At 54.3% G+C, this 18864-nt stretch overlaps 1 protein-coding gene across 4 annotated transcripts in view; it reads right to left on the bottom strand.

The window, feature by feature from the left end:
- Positions 1 to 18864, bottom strand: part of TRIO (trio Rho guanine nucleotide exchange factor) — a gene marked incomplete at its 5' end in the record, with an annotated part of 311845 nt that overhangs the window by 5654 nt on the left and 287327 nt on the right. For 2 of the 4 annotated variants that reach the window (XM_080680654.1, XM_080680655.1), the window contains 13 exons: positions 244 to 322; positions 1844 to 1965; positions 2228 to 2390; positions 2600 to 2627; positions 3350 to 3488; positions 5011 to 5258; positions 9061 to 9863; positions 11724 to 11901; positions 13482 to 13673; positions 15039 to 15116; positions 15315 to 15365; positions 17257 to 17349; positions 17939 to 18028. In XM_080680654.1, the coding sequence (XP_080536780.1) occupies positions 244 to 322; positions 1844 to 1965; positions 2228 to 2390; positions 2600 to 2627; positions 3350 to 3488; positions 5011 to 5258; positions 9061 to 9863; positions 11724 to 11901; positions 13482 to 13673; positions 15039 to 15116; positions 15315 to 15365; positions 17257 to 17349; positions 17939 to 18028 (2264 nt within the window). Of the gene's footprint in view, positions 1 to 243; positions 323 to 1843; positions 1966 to 2227; positions 2391 to 2599; positions 2628 to 3349; positions 3489 to 5010; positions 5259 to 9060; positions 9864 to 11723; positions 11902 to 13481; positions 13674 to 15038; positions 15117 to 15314; positions 15366 to 17256; positions 17350 to 17938; positions 18029 to 18864 lie in introns of those variants that run through there. The other 2 variants (XR_013961230.1, XM_080680656.1) reach the window with 2 other exon arrangements.

Raw genomic sequence — 18864 nt, forward strand, 5'->3', positions numbered from 1 at the left:
GGCAGGAGTCACCCACTGCCTCCACGGGAGGCTTAAGGCAGTGGGCCGCCATCCTCTCTTGGAACCTGAGCTGAAAACGTCTTGTTACTTCCAATGCTTAGTATTGAACGGTGACCACAGGTTGCTTTGCAAATGTAACACCTCTAACTCCCAACTGGCACACACACCGTTTACCTTCATTGTCTACTGCCACAGTGAGCTACGGCCTACCCGCTGCTCTCCCGAAAGGGGCTCGGGTCGTACCTGCCCAGCTCGGCCACTTCGCTGTAGAAGGAGTCGAAGTTGTCCTTCCAGGTCACCAGGATCCCGTCGCTCCCTGGACCTGCAAGAGGAGCAGCACCTGCCTGAGCATGGTTTGTGCGGCGGGCGCGTCTGGGGAGGAAGCCTGCGACCTGTGCTGCCCCACGCGCAGGCACACCTGGCTGCCCAGTGTGGGTGCTCATCGCCAGGAACGGGCGCAGGGCTTGTACCATGCACACTGCACGCTGGGCTCAGCATGAAGAAAGACGGATCATGCGACAGAGATAACACACACTTCCTCTCCACGACTGCCCGCTCCCCCTTCGTCTGAACTCTCCTTTAACTCTCTTAGTTTTCACTCCTGATTCTTATTTTTAAAAAGCCACCTGCATAATTTGTGACATTTCTTAAAAATGAGAATATTGGTGGTTCTTTACTCTCAAATTCAAGGCTTTCTTTCTTGTGCCATGATCGTCAAATCATGTTACTTCCCTTCTTTGACTTAACACGGTTAAAATATTTAGCATTAATATATGTGGGATAAAAGTTCTAAGACAATTCTGTTTATTGTCTACACACAGGGAGCTCTGAACTCAATGCACCTTTCAGTTCAGATTTTTATTTTCGCTCTTGGATGCGACTTCCGATACCTGGCGCAGCTACAGGATCAGCGAGAATCCACATTAGTCCTATCACACACTGGTCACGGGCAACGTGACAGCTGGAGGCCAATCAATACTCACTGATCATCTACATATGCCAAGTGCTCTACGGGGAATTTGAAAGGCTCAAGATATGGGTTCTGCCTCACAGCTTAGGGGAGGAGAGGGAAGGGGTCTTGCCGGGCAGTAGGGAGAGCAAGGTCTTAAACCAGAGACTCGGGTCCCACCAAGGGTGCCTGGAGCGTGTGGAGGGGACAGGACACGCCCACCAGAAGGCCTGTGAGGTCTGAGACAGGCACACAGCCTGCACAGGGCCAACCACCCTCCCTCCTTTCCTTCCTTCCTTCTCACTCACACCCATGCGACCAAGTTAGATTAGACTCTTAGAGCCAAAGCGTCAACTGAGTAATTGGATTCAAGAGAAACTGGGGCCCTAGCCAGTTTGGCTCAGTGGATAGAGCGTCGGCCTGTGGACTGCAGGGTCCCGGATTCGATTCCAGTCAAGGGCACATACTTCAGTTGCAGGCTCCTCCCCGGCCTGGGCCCTGGTCCGGGCACGTGCAGGAGGCAACCAATCAATGTGTTTCTCTCACATCCATATTTCTCTCTGTCTTTCCCTCTCTCATCCACTCTCTCTAAAAATCAATGGAAAAATATCCTCGGGTGAGTATTAAAAAAAAAAAAAAAGAGAGAGAAACTGGTACAAGAATGTGTTTTGAAAACTCAGAGCACAGAACACACCTAGTTCCAGCTGAGAGGTTGGCTCAAGTGCCCAGTGGCCAGAGTCAGAGGCCTGACCTTGTGAGAGGTGGCTAGAGGTCAACCACCCCAGGAAGCCCCAGAGCCACTCGCAGCTCCTGTTTAGACCTAATGTCACGTTTCCGGCCGTGATGGGGGTCGGGGTGCTGGGCTTGAGCCTCCAGCACAGGAGTGCAGCTCACCTAGAACCCTCAGGCTGGCCGAGCAGGAGGCCGATCCCATGTCGTTCACAGCGATGCATGTGTAGATGCCGTCGTCGTCGGTGGTCACGCCCACGATCTTCAGAGAGGCCTCTCCCAAGTCACTGCCACACAGAGAGAACACACCTCGCGTCAGAGAGGCCCAGCCCCCGCTGGCAGCCGCCAACCTCTCTCCTTCAGAGTCCAGAAAAGAAGGAGCTCAGGGCTGACGAGGAATCTCAAGCGGAGGTTTAATTTTAGTTGCACACCCAGGTATAGAATGTCCCCTGGGGGGAAGCGTCCCAGTGTGAAGGTGGCCATGGACTCAGCGAATTCAGTCCCAGGGGAACCTGCCTGCGAAACCGACCGCGTGTGAGCCGCCCTCACCTGTAGGAGATGCTGTAGTGGCCATCGTTGTTCAAGGTGTTGTGCTCAGGGCCCTTCCAGGTGATCGAGGCCTTTGGGCGTCCACAAACGCGACATCTGAGAACAACAGTCTCCCCTGCCTCACATGTGACCTCACTCAAGGGAATGACGAATTCTGGGGGAACTGCAGGAGAAAGGAGTCAGTACCGTGGGTCGGTCCTCTGGGCCCCCTCCCTCACCCACCAACGCTTTCCTAACAAACAAATGGGACTCGGTTGCTGCCTGAGCCCAGAGCTCCATGGAAAACCCATTTCCCCAGGCTACACGTGTGTCCTGAGACCTGTCCCTGGGCCCACAGCCTGTAAGACCAGCAGGAATGGTAATGGCACTCACCGTCATAAATGTAGTTGGGACTGAGAAGCTGAAAGGAAAAAGCACACAGGCATTAACCAAATGCGGCCTACTGCGAGGCGTACTGCTTTCACTCCAAGGCTACAATAACCAGTGAAAGAGGAGCAGAACACGTCTGGGTTCGCCTGGGTTTCATTCACAATCGGTCACATTTTCACTCCGTTAAATGCACTTGCGCTTCCTGTCATAAGAATTTGGGTGGGTTTGAAGCACAAAGGCACTGCTAAAACATGGAGACGTCTGTTTTCCTCATCCTACAAGCCGAGTCCAGCTGTCCCGGGACCTCTTCCTTCTGTAGAATGGCCATGTCCTCACCCAGGGTCCCTGGATTCCCAAGCAAACCCCCGGGTTAAGGCAATCTGCGGAGGCCCGAGCCAGTGGCTTTGCTCTATCCGCTTCCGAGAATCTCGTCCCTGCTCCTTCCGGGAACCTAACAGCGTTCTTTGTAAAAGGCAGGCGTGCACCTGTGAGGTGTCCACGTGTATACCTGGCTCCTTAGGACACATCTGTGTACCCGTGCCAGCCAGCACCGTCCCCGAGAGCCTCTGCAAAGCCCACGGGGTCTGCTGGCGGGGCCGAGGGAGGTGGCGTGTGGGTGGCACGTGGCTGCCAAGCTGCCCGGCCCAGCCCCGAGTGTACGGCCCTCCACGATGCCCCGGGCCTGTGCCAGCCCCTCCTGCCACCGGGATCGGCACCGGTCCTGACACCGGTTCATGGGACACTCGGTCTCACCTTCACAGATACCTTGTTGCTGAGTCCTTCCCGCGATTTCCGATAACCGTTCTCTAACTTGCCTTCCCGTTTGCCGTCTTTATCTTTTTTCTCAGATTTTTTCCTTAAACGGAGTGCTGTGTGCCAAGATGTTGACTTCCTAGGGGAGAGCCACACTGTTAGTGCTCTGCCTTCCCAGTGTTCGGCAGGGGATCCGGGAAGCGCTGGAGAAAAGCCGACTGCCCATCACGTGCAGACACAGGGCGGCGGTGAAGGCCTCAGTAACCGTGATCTCTGCCAAGAGCACACTCCTGTGATTCTCAACAACCGGGGGATAAAACCACCACTTCTTAAGTCAAAGTTGAAGGACTGACATACAAAGGTGCCTGTGATGGCAGCTTTATTTATCAGCTTGACTGGGCCCCCGGGTGCTCTGCAATTTGGCCCATTATTGTGGGTGTTTCTGTGTGAGATTAACTTTTTAACTGGTAAAGCCAGTAACTCTTCACACAGTGGTGGGCCTCATGCCATCAGTTTAAGGTACAACTAGGACAAAAGGGCCGTCCGCTTTGAGCAAGAGGGAACATTCTCCAGCAGAATGCCTTCAGATCTCTCTGCACCACAGGCTCCCTGGGCCTCCAGCCACTGGCCCCCATGGCAGAATTGGACTGGCCAGCCTTTATAACTGCAGGAGCCAATTCCTTATAATAACCCGCGCCTCCTCCACCCCCCGCCCACACACACTCACACATCCTCTCTATTCTATTTCTCTGGAAAACCCTAAAACAGTGCCTAAGGATATTTTTGGAAGAAACAAAGTATGAAGTTGGAATTCTTGAACAATGTACTAGAATAAAATATTTCTGTGTATCAAGGAGAAACAGGACAAGAGATTGTCATGGGAGACAGGCTTCCTGCAGCCTGAACTCAAGCCCGGCCTCCCTGGGGTGTGGGGAGGGGTAAGCGCCGAGCCCAGAGGCGCAGCTTGGGGCTCGGATGCCACGCAGCCTGTGCTGCTAACCCAGCCAAAGGCACAGCCTAGCCAGGACGGGGCCATGACCACCCCATGACCACCGTTGGTGCCTTTGGGGTTTCTGGGCTGAAGCCTTTGGAGACCTCAAACGTCACCAAGTCCTACCGTGCATCCCAGAGGCCAGGGCCAGCCTTCGCCACAGCCAGAGGGATTCAGGAGAGGGAATTTTTGAATCCAGCACCTGACTTTATTTATTTTAAAAATAATATTTAATGCAGTAAAATTGTTTTCAAGTTTCTTAACTGATTTAGCCTTCCAGTATATACACTGAGTGGCCAGATTATTATGCGTTCAGAGATCATAATAATCTGGCCACTCAGTGTATAAGGTAAGGTACCGTCCATCTTTACCTGCAGCTTCCAGAATGAGTATCCTCACTGATGTAGGCCAATGAGTTAGGGGTCCTTGGAAAGTGCCCTCCCCCAGACATCCCAAGGACTGAAATATTATCAAGGTCTGTCTAGTGGCTTGAAAAAGCCGTGCATGTACAAGTGCAGGTTGTGAGGAGAACCTGTGGAACGAGTGAGAGACGGAAAGCCATCTTCACTCGGGCCCACCCTGCCTGGTGAGGAGCTGGAGCGGACAGAGAAGAGCTGCTCTCTCAGTGGGCTTCACCCCCGGGACCCTCCCCGGCTGCCCCCACACTCACTTGAGGGTCCCGTCGGGGCTCTCCATGATGACTGCGCTGGTGTGCCCCAGGACGAAGCCCGGAATCCAGCCCTCGGCGGCAGGGCACTGGTCCGTGGCGGCGCGGAACACCAGAAACATGTTCTGCTGGTTGCTGGCCAGAATCTGAACGACCTCTCCTTGATAGACGTTGATCTCATCCTCCTTCACTGCCGTGTAATCGTGTGTCACCAACATGGTGGAGATGTTGCTACTGCTGCTACTTTCACTCTGGAAGGGCGGAGACGGAGAGAAAAAGGCAGAGGGACCTGAAACGAGGCCCACCCACGAACGCCCATGTCAGTGTGCGTCGCGACAGGACCACTCGGAGCTCGCTCACCAGAGTTTCTCTAAAAAGCAACTTAGGAACAATCCGAAAAACATATCAGTGCAGGGATGACACTTTACATTGGGAAGCTTTTATTCCAGTGCCACGATTTCAGCCCCACCTCCTGGCGCCTTCGGAGCGCGGCTCAGGTCTCGTGTTCATGCCGTGTGGGGTTGTACCCACGTCACAGCAATGCCACTGCGACCACCACGCTCCTTTCAACAGTGTTATTAAATGGAAGAGCTGCCCACAGGAGCCCTTCCGCTCACTGAAGGATTAGAGGGTGGAGGAGCCCCTAAATCCGCCAGGAGAAAGTTCACGGAGATCGCACAGTCCAGGGTCCGGCCACATTGCTGGCAGACCTAAGCCACTCCCGCCTCTTTTTCCCTTCTAGAGCGCAGAACACCTAAAAAGTAAATCGACTGCTATTCTGCTCTGAGGGCTACTGCTCCGCCTTCTTTACGTGTCCCGTGGTGGACGGCCCGCAGTGTCCTCAGTGTCCAGCACAGTGACCGACATGTAGCTGGCACTCAATACGTGTTCAGTCGCTCAGTCAGCGAGGCAAGATTGCAAACACAAGACAAAGGTCATTGCTTACGCCCACCTACGGGGCCCACAGGCTGAGTGGCATTGGCTGGCAAGTGGAAGCAACCAGAAGGCAGTATTTGTCCCAACCTGTCAAATGTTTACCAAGTGACCTATTGGTTCCAGGGGAGGAGGAAGAGGAAGCCGAGACCACTGCTGAGTCCTGAGCTACATCCTGGCCAATCCCTTCTATTAAGAGTCGGGACATGGGGGATGGCATCCAGTGCCCTGCTCCCATGAGCTTGTTCTCATAGGTGGGCCTCATCCAATCAGTGGAAGGCACCAGCGATGTTGCCTAGATGCGTGGATCCCGGGGCCTCTGATGATGCTAGCCTCTGCCTGGCCCCCGGACGCCCGGGACAGGTGCTGGGTCGGGGTGGATGTGACGGAGAGACAACCCTGCCACATGCCGGTCACCCCGGCTACTGGGCTGGTGTCAGGATGGCTGGGGCAGGCGGCGGACTGCGGTCAACAAGCCAGCGCGCTGGGAATCGGCTCTGAGTCCAGACCTGCAGGGATGTTTAAAGGAAACACACCAGCGGGCTGCGCTGCCGTCCTGTCTCACCGAGGAGACTGCTGCGTTCCCACCCCGCGTGGAAGCCCGTGTGGTGGTCGGTGAGCGTGGGCCTGTGCATACTCATTTATGCAGCTTTATCCTTTCAGGGAGCATGCTAGTGTTCTGGCTTACAGAGCAACAGCCAGCAGATTTGAGATCACAAGGCCAAGTTTGCTAGAAAAAAAGAGCAGCCTGGTGGCATAGCCGCTTCTGGTAACGTCGCACACCCGGCTCTGCCTCATTGTTGGGGTGTCTTTCCACAATCACGATAGCTATTGGTATTCTGTGAACACGTCCTATGTACCAGGGTAAGTACCAGGCGTCTACAATCTATCTGAATGCTCACCACCACCTTGCCAGTGGGCAGGACCGTCCCCCCTGACGACGTGGGAGGCGAGGGACACCTGGCCCCGGAGAGGAAGGCAGGGCTGCCGTTACTGCTGCCCAGGTGGATGTGTGCAGGGAGGTTGTGCATCACACTTGAGGGCTGCACAGTTCGGTTGATCCACATCCACTCCACTCCTGTTCTCTGTGGAACTTTCCAGAAGGTGCCCATATAAAGGAGGAAGAAGAACCTGGGATGTGGGTCAGGCACAGCTGCCTGCCTGCCTGTGACCGCAGACAGTTCCCCGGAAGCGGTCAAGAGGAAGGAGGCCACTGCCGACGGCTGGGGGTAAGGTGGCCCAAGCGGGTGACGCAGGGCAGGGCGACGGTAACTTTTAACTGAAACACTCGGGTCTAGAGGCCAACCCCCATTTGAGCCTCTCTCTAGCGGTCTCCCCAGGCCTCTAGGCATTTCTGTAAGGACTCAGCAACTCACCCACAACACTGGCAATTTCCCCATTACCTGCCACATAAGAAAAAGTGACCGACAGAAATAAGAGGCAACTTTTGTAACCTACAACCTGCTGGGTTATGTGCTGCTCGTGGCCGTACCTCCGCCTCAGAGGGAACATCCTGGGAGGCAGCCAGCGGGTGGCCATCGTGGAGCGCCTGGGTGCTCATTCTGAAGCACAGACTTGGAGAACTCCTGGGTGCTCAGGGGACGAGCTTACGTGACGCTCCCTGGCGCACTGCGTAGGGGTTGCAGCTGTGAGAGAGGCCTGCATCTGAGTGTTCACGGGGTGCGTCGCTGGGCCCCTGCATCTCCTCCTGTGGCTGAAATCGGGTTCCAACCCTCACTGCTCACCGAGCACTGCAGACCTACCACCGGGCCAAGCCGCCCTGCAGCTCACGGAAAGGCACCGGAACACGGATACTGGGGATGGCCGTGCAGAGGGTGCCTGCCCGGCCACTCGAGTTTGAGAATAAGATTCAGGGTAAATACATGTACCAAGACCCACTTCCTAATTCCTTCCTCAGTTAAATATGGAGTTTAACAAGGTACATACAAAAAACAGGAGGACAGGATAAGGCCACGCCAACCCGAACAAGGAATTAATGGAAGTACAGAGGAGAGAGAGACATGCATAAGCCAGATGTTTATATATATGTGTATGTATATGTATATAATGAGAGACACACACCCTTTTAGGGAAATGTATTTAAAAATGTATAAAGCAATCAAACATACACCCATTAGAACAGTTGTATTCCCTCACGCATGCCTTCAGGAAGGTGTCGTGGGCCAGGCCATCTACCGTGTAGGTAACAGTTGGGGGGCAGAGTGCAGAGGCCACAAAATGGGGGGAAAATCCACCACAGCAACCTTTCTGCTTGAGATCACAACATAGGTGACAGGCAAAATGCGGGTGAGGATTCCTGGGGCGCCGCAGCCCGCACTGCGCCCCCTGCTGGACAGATGCAGACAGGCTCCCACTCCAGCCTCCGCCTCTGCTCCCAGCGCTGGCAGGAGCCCTAAAGCAGTCTCTCTCTTCCAGAGTGAAACTGTGGAGGGAGCAAATACTTCCACTGGAGAGATTCCTTCCCCCCATTTTGTCAGCTTAGTTTGCTCTGAGTAGCTGTTGGAAGTTTTCTTGAGGTTTTTTTTTTCAGGTTTTATTATTTTTTCCCCCAGCAGATGAGTCAAAAATGCTGTAAAGATAATTTAAGGCATAAAAGAGCACAACCAAGCGATGAGCAAAAAGCGTATAAAGTGTAGGTTTCAAATTAAACAGGAGGCAGGCAGCAGGGACACCGACCCTCTGAAAAATGAGCGAGGAAGGCGGGACACAGAGAAAGTTCCAAGAGTCTGCTGGCTGGAAAACGGAAAAGACGTACAGACGCCGCGTTCAGAAGGTTAATGACCGGTTTTCCCACATTAAGGAAACACAAACAAAGCAGAGAGCGAGTTAGTAGAGATGAGAGCAGCGCTGTCCCCGGAGCAGGGGGGTTAGGAGGCGTTTGTGTGGGCTCAGCTGTGGCCCGTCTGCAGACGGCGGACACGCACATGGAGCTACACGTGTCTACGTGGTCAGGGCACAGAGAGGACCGGAGGAGTCGATTACTGCAGGCGGCACGGAGAGCCAGGAGTTAGTACGGAGAGCGGCAGCGCCGGAGGTTTAAAAGAGCTGGCGGGACAGAGGCAGTGGGGCGGGCGGGCGGAGGCTGCCAGGCGTTCTTACCCCATTGCTCTGGGTGGACTGCACGGACTGCTCGCTGGCCGAGGAGCACGTGCTCATGCGGTCCGTGTCTTTGCCGGGGGCCGAGTGGCGGTGCGCCTGCCGCTGGAGGGAGTCACTGTCCCCCGGGAAGGTGAAGGAGCCCGGCCGGCTGGCGGGGGAGGCAGGGATGGAGCTCCAGAAGGAGCCCCCCTTCTGCAGGGGGCTGCTGGGCGGGAAGGGCTCCTTGCCCAGTGGAGAAGGGAACACGGTGGAGAGAGGAGAGTTCAGCGGTGAGATGGCCCCGGGCCGGGGCTTTCCCAGGGGCAGGGAGCCCAGGCTACTCCGCGAGCGGCCGTCCTCCGGGTGGGCCCGCGCCTCCTTGGCCTCCTTGGCATTTCCGTCCTGGCTGGCCCCTGCAGCGTTCCCGGCCGACTTCCTGGGGCTCTCGATCACCTTCATCTTGGGGATCTGCTCCGCTTCTCTCTCAGGACCTTCAGCCGGGCCGCTGTGAGGGAGCCTGCCGGGCTGGCTGGGGCCGGCCTCCAGGCTGAGGCTGCTGCTGGGAGGTGGCAGTGAAGGGCCGGGAGTGGACATACCTGACATCTTGTCTGCCTCTGTTTGGCTGGAGGCTGCAGAGGAGACCAGCACGGGGGAGTGGTGTCGGACGGGCTGGGGGATCCGGGAGGGCCTGCTTCTGCTCGAGCTGGGGAGGCCACTGCTGTGGTTGCTGCCACCACCACCGCTGCCGGGGGCCCCGCCCCCGCTGCCCCCGCCCCCGCTGCCCCCGCTGTGGTTCCTCTGATACTCGATTGGTGATGTCAAGGCTGTAAAACATGCAAGACAGTAGAAAGGAATCAGGTAGGGCATTGAGAGAAGTTCCGTCATGGGGCAAAGGAGGAGGAACACGGTGCAATCCAGAGGGAGTGCTGGGCTGACCCCCAGCCGCGGGTCATCGTCATGGCTGTCCTGCCCTCCAAGCACCGGCCATCCTGGAGGCAGCAGAGGACACCCCCCCCCCCAGCTCCCGGACAGGAAAAGGTCTCAGTGCTGTCCATGAACAAGGTCAATGGACCCGATGGAGGGGTGGGCATACTGAGTGCCTGGGGCAGGAGCCCAGGTGCAGGAGGGCAGAGTGAATGAGGACCGGGTGCGGGGGACCCACTGCCCGGGAGCAGCAAGCAGAGCCTGGGCCTCCCTGCCAAGAGGAAAGGAGTCCTTGGCCGGAGGATCCCAGGCAAACTGCCAGTGTCAGCGGGGGCCTCGCGCTGCCAGGGGAGCCGCGCCTGGGACTCCACAGCACCAGCTGCTCCCGCGGGGGAGGGGGTTAGGCCAGCTGCCGCCTGGGACCTGCAGAGAGCTGAGTCCCTTGGTCACCAGGAGGAGGCGGGAATGGACACTTCTGTGCTGCAGACTGGACACGAGAGACAAGGGATAGAAAAGAGCTCCGCACACTCCCCTGTGGGCCAGGAAGCTGTCTCGTCTCCCAGCGACAGGGACTTCGTTCGTTACCTAATCATCGGCAGGAAACGCAGCAGACCCTAACACACATTCTTAAAGTGTAAAAACTTTGAGAAGTACAACCACCACAGACATGGCCCCTCCGGCCTGGGAGGCATCAGGCATGTGTGAGAAGCATTCTGGAGCCAAATGACATTTCACAAACTCTGCGTCGGCCATGCATGTGCTCAGGTCACCGAGTGAAACGCTTTTCTGCATGCACAAGGAGCCGTCGACCCCTGACCCTACACATCCAATTCTAACTGCAACGTAGAAGGTGACTGGCTACAGTCTGGACAGGAGCTTGGAGTTAACACCCAGGCAGCTCATTACCATGTGGCCCTAAGCGCCACGCGCCCTTGACTTCTCCCCGAGTGCCTGTGTCCTGGCTCTTGAAGGTCATGCAAGGTGTGAAGGTGGTGTGGTGGCAACAGAGAAATTACCCTCCTATCGGACTGGGGCACAGACACTGACCATAAACATGGAGGAAAAGACAAAGAGAAGACATTAAGTATTCAGCTTTGAATCCCTGAAGGTCTTCCGTGATCCCCGAATTAAAAGCAGAGACAAAGAGAAGCAAGCCGCTTCAGGTCACGGACATCGTCAGTGCTTATCTCCAGTGGAAGGGCAGTTGCTCCCCTGTAATCACTCACTCATGTCATGGAAACTGGAAGGGCAAAAAATGTCTTGTTTTTTAATGGAGGAGAGAGGTGCAATGTAATCGAACACAATTTTTAAAGTTGCCCTGGAGAATGTCCCCAGTTCCACGTGCTGCCTCGGTTCCCCTCACACTTTCCCATCCCACGACAGGGCTCTGGTACACATACGGTGGAGAGACCAGGTGGGACAGGAGGGAACAGAACAGCAGTGAGAGGCACGTGCCTGAGAGCCGGGCAGTCTGCTCGGAATCCTGATTCTGCCACCAACAATTTGGGGGACTTTGGGTAAATTACTGTTCCACTCCCTACTTCAGTTTCCTCATCAGTAAAATGGGAATAGGAGTACTTGGCACACAGAGTGGCTATGAAGAAGGAATGAAGCAATATATGGATGGTGCTGAGAACAGTGACCCACCACGAGGGCCACGCCAGTCCTGTCATACCATCCGTGTGTGGCAGGAGAGAGAAGAGAAACAGGAGCGTGCACGTTAGAGAAAGAAAACATGCCAGAAATAGAGCACACATTACCATTTAAAAAATTGCGCTGGTTTTCTAAAATTTGGTTGATTTCATGGATCCACGTCTGCCGGACACTTGGACTGGATGAATGCAAAACGAAGGTCTCCACCACGTCACCCGTCCTTGACGTCAGAGCGAATTTACAGGGGTCGTTTTCCACACTTTCCTCCAGGCAGAGGCAACTCACCTGAAAAATGTCAAACCGTTATCCCCAATGGCCACAAGGTGGAAGCAACCCCAGTGCCCATCACAGATGAATGTTGATGAACATGGTGTGGCCTATCCACACAATGGAACATTAGTCAGCCTTAAAAGGAAGGCCGTGCTGACGCATGCCACCACGCGGATGAACCTGGAGGACACTGTGCTCAGTGAAAGAAGCCAGTCTTAAAGAGACGAACACCGCTACGATTCCGTTAGACCAGGTCCCTAGAGTTGTGAAATCCAGAACAGACAGTAGGAGAGAAGCTGCCTGGGTCGGGGGAGATGGCACAGGAGTTAGTGTTCAATGAGTGTGGTGGTGATGGCTGCACAACACGGGAAGGTGCTGAATGCCACCGAGCTATATACTTCAACATGGCTAAGACGGTACATTTATGTTATGTGTATTTTACAATGAAAAACAAAACAAAACAAAAAACGCATTTATTCTTACTGGCCTGGTGCAAAGTGAAATGGAAACAACCACACTTTGGTAGCCTACCAGGAGTTCAACTAGTAGTTTGAACAATGAACCAGAAATGTAGTCCTGGGATTACCTGTTTCCAAAACTCCTATACAATGACCCAGTGTTTATCACTTCCCCAGGAAGATAATGACACCATTGAAAAATCTTGATCAATATAACACATGCTATAAAGTTATGTGTGACATGGCAGGTAAATATGTAAAACAATTTTCCTGAAGCAAAATATGTAAATTAGCATATAAAGAGAATGTCTATGGTGACTGAGTGGTTTTCTGCCAAGAGACTTATGGAAAGGGTGAGAGGTGCAGGTGGAGGGTGGGTGGACAATGATGGCCATGGAGGGGCCTCAGGCCGGTGGGAGGGGCAGGAGGGGTGCGAGATAGGAGAGGGCCTGCAGCCGGCCCAGCTTCGCGCCTCCCACAGTTGCGTGGGCAGAAGACCTTCCCCAGCCCGAAGGGAAGGACACAGCGGGGCTGGAGGCCAACAGACACCTCCCAGGGGAGCTGGAGGAAGAGGGGATGGTGTCCCAGTTGTGTGCTGAGGCCTCAGAAGGTCTAAAGGTTCCCTGTCCCTAAGAGGGACCCTGTCCGTTTGGGGCAGCAGCCCCTAATATAAGGAAGAATATTTGCCTTCTGACCTCAGGACCCCCATAGTGCAGAGGCAAAAAGAACTGGGGGTGTGGTGGGGGTGGTATCTGGCTGTATCTCCCATCTGCTGGGACCCCAGGCCTCCTCCTCTGCTTTTCTCTATCTCATCCCTGGTTCCTTGGTTTGTCCCCTTTATAGGACTCAGGGCCATTAGCAGTTCTTTTGTCTTTCTTTTCTATCAGGAAGCAAGCTGCCCCAGGGCATGGCTGTGGGCTCCTCTGTGCCTGCAGGCCAGCCGAGCACTGAGTGCTTGCTGAGGGCAGGAAAGAGCCGGCACAGGGTCAGCTCTCTGCTCTGGTCAGAGAGCCACATCCCAAGTCTGCCTCTGAGTTCAAGGAAGCTGTACACGCTCCTAGAGCAGGTGCAGCACAGAACCCACCGCGGAAGGAGCCAGCCCGTCGCGGAAGGAGTCAGCCAGCGCCGACACCGTACCTTGATGCTGTTCTTGAACAGGAAGCCCGGCGTGGAGAAGCCCTTCTTCTTGTCCAGCGGCTCGCTGAAGATGACGATCTGCTCGAAGAGGAACACCCGCCGCTCTCGGCAGCGAGGCAGGAGCCCCGCGTCCTGGTCTGTGACCAAGAACGTGTCCTGCAGGAGCAGCTTGCCCTGGGCGACAATTTTACCCTAAAATGGGGACACGGCAAAGGAAGAGGAGAAGACATTGCAATCTAAGTGAGGGTGCAGGAAGCTCTGTTTTCACTAGATTCCCTCCCACAAAATCCGGCCTATTTATTCTATTCCTTTACAGAGCTTAAAATGCTTTTATTGTCATGAGTCCTTAGCCCCAGAGAAAAGTTATCCAAATAAAATTCTTGCCAACGGCCCTGGCCGGTTTGGCTCGATGGATAGAGCGTCAGCCTGCGGACTGAAGGGTCCCAGGTTCGATTCTGGTCAAGGGCACATGCCCAGGTTGCGGGTTGTGGCTTGATCCCCAGTGGGGGGCGTGCAGGAGGCAGCCAATCAATGATTCTCTCTCATCATTGATGTTTCTATCTTTCTCTCCCTCTTCCTTCCTCTCTGAAATCAATAAAAATATGTTTTAAAAAAAAATTCTTGCCAACGTCTGCATAAACCCCTGGCTCAGTTACAGTCACAGAATGAGGGTCTCAGTGTCCAGCTCCCCGGAACAGAGGTCACTAAGGCACGGTCCCCGCACCCTCGGCACCACGGCAGGGCCAGGGAACGATGCACGCAGCGTGCTTTCAGAGCTCTCCGGAAGGTTCTGCACGTGCCTTTTTTTTTTTTTTTTTAATGTATTTTATTGATATTTTACAGAGAGGAAGGGAGAGAGATAGAGAGCTAGAAACATCGATGAGAGAGAAACATCGATCAGCTGCCTCCTGCACACTCCCTACTGGATGTGCCCACAACCAAGGTACATGCCCTTGACCAGAATCGAACCTGGGACCCTTCAGTCCACAGGCCGGTGCTCTATCCACTGAGCCAAACCGGTTAGGCTGCATGTGCCTTTTTGAGAACCACACCAAAAGGACTTTAAGCCCAAATCTTGAGCAAAACAGTAGGTCAGAAAAATGTTCCCTCTCCTTTCTCAACAAATTTTAAAAAGCTGCTGGTTCTGAACTACCTTGAGGATACTAATAGGTAATATGGAATGTGAGTCGCCTGGCAGAGCAGAGGAAAGTCTATTAGACGAAGATGGGACCCTGGGGCCAAGCTCTGGATGATGCACGAGAAGGCCTCTGCTTGTCCCCTCCTGCCGGGAGGGAAACTCCGCTCCACGCAGCAGCCACGGAGCAGAGTCCTGCCTGTTTCCGCCACGAGGCACTGGGCTCTGAGCAGAGGAGGGTCCCCCAAAAGCAAATCAAATGCTCCAAAAAGGAGTGAAGGAAAACATCCATCAGTTTGAAGTAAAGTGAGAGAAGACAGAACACCAAGCAGACAGGACCAGCTCCCACACGTGCGGTAAACAAGCCGACACGGGAGGTGATGGAAGCCAGAGGGGCAGGTTAAGGAAGGACAGTGCATTACGTCGAATCCCTGCAGCCGCCCGACGTTCATCATGTCGTTGCACCGCTTCGGCACTATGCACATGACCTCCACGGCTCTCTGGGGGTGGAGACACAGCAGAGTCGGCCGTCAACTTCCAGGGAAAAGCTGCAGTGCCAACCCCCGCCCACACCTCCGAGCCCAGGTCCCCCCCTCCAGCCCTCCGGTGGGTGGGCAGAGGGCCCACGTGGTGGCGAGACCCACCCGCCAGGGACAGGCTGCTTGGGAGGCCCAGGCGGTCGGGGGTGGGGTAAGTACCTCTAGTTCTGACGTATCCAGGCTGGCTTTCTTGGAGTACTTGAGGAAGTCCTGCAAGGGGAACGGAGAGGGCTGAGCAGGTGCTGGGGCGGCAGCAGCTAGCCTGTGGATCGTCCTGACGTGCCAGGCTCTGGGCTAAGCGCTTCAGTTCTGTTCCTCGTGCTTCCCTCCCAGCAACACCAGGAAAAGTTCCCTTACGTGGACGTCAAGCTGCAGCCAAGCCACGCCAGGCCAACCCTGCCCGGGCAGGTAAGGGCTCCTGCTTCCGTGCAAGCCCAGCTCTGGCCCCTTCACACCCCGTTTCTAACTTTTACAGAAGAAAGAAATCTCGGCACATTGAACTGTCACGTGTCTCGTGGAGACGGTGACGATGCCGAGGAATTTAAATCCATCAAGGGCCTGTTGCTGAGCCGACAGAGAGGAACAGGCAGGGATTACGCATTTAATTTTATCCAAGGCTCAGAGAAGATGAGAAAATATGTAAGGTCAACAGAGCGGAAGAAAAATCATTAGTATTCAAAGGTCTGTCGGGGGGGAGGGGGAAGAAGTTTACTTCAATCGACATTTTTATTCAGAACTTGATATAAATGAAAAATTGAGAAAACAGCGTAAGGTGTCTTATTCCATTTTTAAAAACCTATTCTGAAATATTTAAAATCAGAAATAACAAGACTGCTTCATGTTTTGTTTATAGAAAAGAACCCCCTCACCTCCCGAACCCTCCTTCTCCCTCTCCTGCTGGACCCTCCTTCTCCCTCTCCTGCTGGACCCTCCTTCTCCCTCACCTGCCGGACCCTCCTTCTCCCTCACCTGCCGGACCCTCCTTCTCCCTCACCTCCCGGACCCTCCTTCTCCATCACCTCCCGGACCCTCCTTCTCCATCACCTCCCGGACCCTCCTTCTCCCTCACCTCCCGGACCCTCCTTCTCCCTCACCTCCCGGACCCTCCTTCTCCCTCACCTCCCGGACCCTCCTTCTCCATCACCACCCGGACCCTCCTTCTCCATCACCTCCCGGACCCTCCTTCTCCCTCACCTCCCGGACCCTCCTTCTCCCTCACCTCCCGGACCCTCCTTCTCCCTCACCTGCCGGACCCTCCTTCTCCCTCACCTCCCGGACCCTCCTTCTCCCTCACCTGCCGGATCCTCCTTCTCCCTCACCTGCCAGATCCTCCTTCTCCCTCACCTGCCAGACCCTCCTTCTCCCTCACCTCCCGGACCCTCCTTCTCCCTCACCTGCCGGATCCTCCTTCTCCCTCACCTGCCAGACCCTCCTTCTCCCTCACCTGCCGGACCCTCCTTCTCCATCACCTCCCGGACCCTCCTTCTCCCTCACCTCCCGGACCCTCCTTCTCCCTCACCTCCCGGACCCTCCTTCTCCCTCACCTCCCGGACCCTCCTTCTCCATCACCTCCCGGACCCTCCTTCTCCCTCACCTGCCGGACCCTCCTTCTCCCTCACCTCCCGGACCCTCCTTCTCCCTCACCTGCCGGATCCTCCTTCTCACTCATCTGCCGGATCCTCCTTCTCCCTCTCCTGCCGGACCCTCCTTCTCCCTCACCTGCCGGACCCTCCTTCTCCCTCACCTCCCGGACCCTCCTTCTCCCTCATCTCCCGGACCCTCCTTCTCCCTCACCTCCCGGACCCTCCTTCTTCATCACCTCCCGGACCCTCCTTCTCCATCACCTCCCGGACCCTCCTTCTCCATCACCTCCCGGACCCTCCTTCTCCCTCACCTCCCGGACCCTCCTTCTCCCTCACCTGCCGGATCCTCCTTCTCCCTCACCTGCCAGACCCTCCTTCTCCCTCATCTGACAGATCCTCCTTCTCCCTCTCCTGCTGGACCCTCCTTCTCCCTCACCTGCCGGACCCTCCTTCTCCCCTCACCGTGTCTTGCTTCACCAAACTCCCGACACCAGAACGAGCACCTGGCGAGCCCTTACCTTCAGTAACAGCTGGTATTTCATAATTCTCTGCACTGGTTTGATTAACAAATCTGTGAGTTGCAACCTATGGCCAAGGCGCTGCTTTAAGTCCTGTGGTTTTAAAGGAGGAAAAAAAAGGTAAGTGTGGCCTTTTTTTCTTTTTTTAAAGGGCATTTTTTAGTCCTTGGCACTTGTCAGAAATGCTCACCACACCAGAATAAAAGTACTGAGAAAAGAGGCCACGCTACACAAAAACCAACTAGTGTATACTATTTCTCAGAATGCCTGAAGTTTACACTTTAACCATCTTGAGCTGTTTTTCAAAACAGTCTTTGCTTTGATGCCTGTTTAAAGACTTTCTTAGAATTGCTTCTTTTTATTCACACACATATTTTCGTTTTAGGCTAAAAATTTAGATCATGAATTATTCTGAATTTGTTAACGAGCCTTAAGTTGAAAACAGATTTAAAATGAAAACAAAAACCCTATTTTCACAATGAGCCCAGTCTTCTGAATGCTAAGGGATGCGACCACAGACTGAATTCATACTTGTTCTGATTCACAGGAAAGAACCAAACACAGGTCCAGAACTCTCAGAATTGAGGCTAGTTTCCTGGGTAACCATTAATACTTAAAGTTTTGAGAAGCTTAAATTATCACAAAAGATTCAGAAAAACTTTGTTTCTATCTTAGATCTTACCTCAAAAAAGGTGTCAATGTATTCTGAGACAATGTGCTCAGACTTCGGTTTATTCTGACAATAAACTATGTACATGTGCAGCCTTCTCTCCTGGGGATGACAAAGGCAGACAGACGGGTTATAACAACGGGAAGCTCATTAGAATATAAGAGCACATGCACGTTTCAGTACCTTCAGAGAGGAAATTTCCTAAAACAAAACTGCATGGTTTAGACTTGGGAGCACATTCCAGATTCATGACATAGATCAGCCTACTCCTTCGTGGCTCCAGAAACAGACCTCCTTTATCACTCCCTCGGATATATCAACCCGCCCCGCCCCCGCCACACACACACATACACACACACACACACACACACACGCACATACTCACACATTCACACACACACTCTCTCACACACACACATACACACACAGACATATACACACATACACATACACACACACACTCTACCTGGCAAAGATGAGGCAGCAAAAGAACACAGTTCTCATTAAAGGAAGAAACACTCCCACCCTTCAAACCTGCCAATGGCCCTAGAAGCCTGGCTGTTTTTATTGGGAAGAAACAGCTCTTTCGTCTCAAATGTGAAGGCAGGGCAAGCAGACAGCGAGCCATCCTTAACCTGGCGAAGCTCCAGGTGTGGTGTGCACCCCTGCAGTCCCTCAGAACTACTTTCCAGATGCCAAGTGTCACCAGCCCGCTGCTCGGTGCGACCAGGTGCACCGAGGCGCGGAGTGGACAGTGGGAAACTGCTGGCATCTCAGCAAATGTTCGTCACCCCCTCATTCGCAGTAAAAAATGCCAGCTTCACCTCAGAATGTCCTTATGAAGCAATAAAAACTCATTTTGTTAGACTCAACCACGGCAGGCAGCTCTTGAACACTCTCTGACACAGCGAGGCCCTCCTCGCACGCTGACCCCGGCT

The sequence above is a fragment of the Plecotus auritus genome, assembly GCF_963455305.1.
Source record: "Plecotus auritus genome assembly, chromosome: 7".
Classification (NCBI taxonomy): domain Eukaryota; kingdom Metazoa; phylum Chordata; class Mammalia; order Chiroptera; family Vespertilionidae; genus Plecotus; species Plecotus auritus.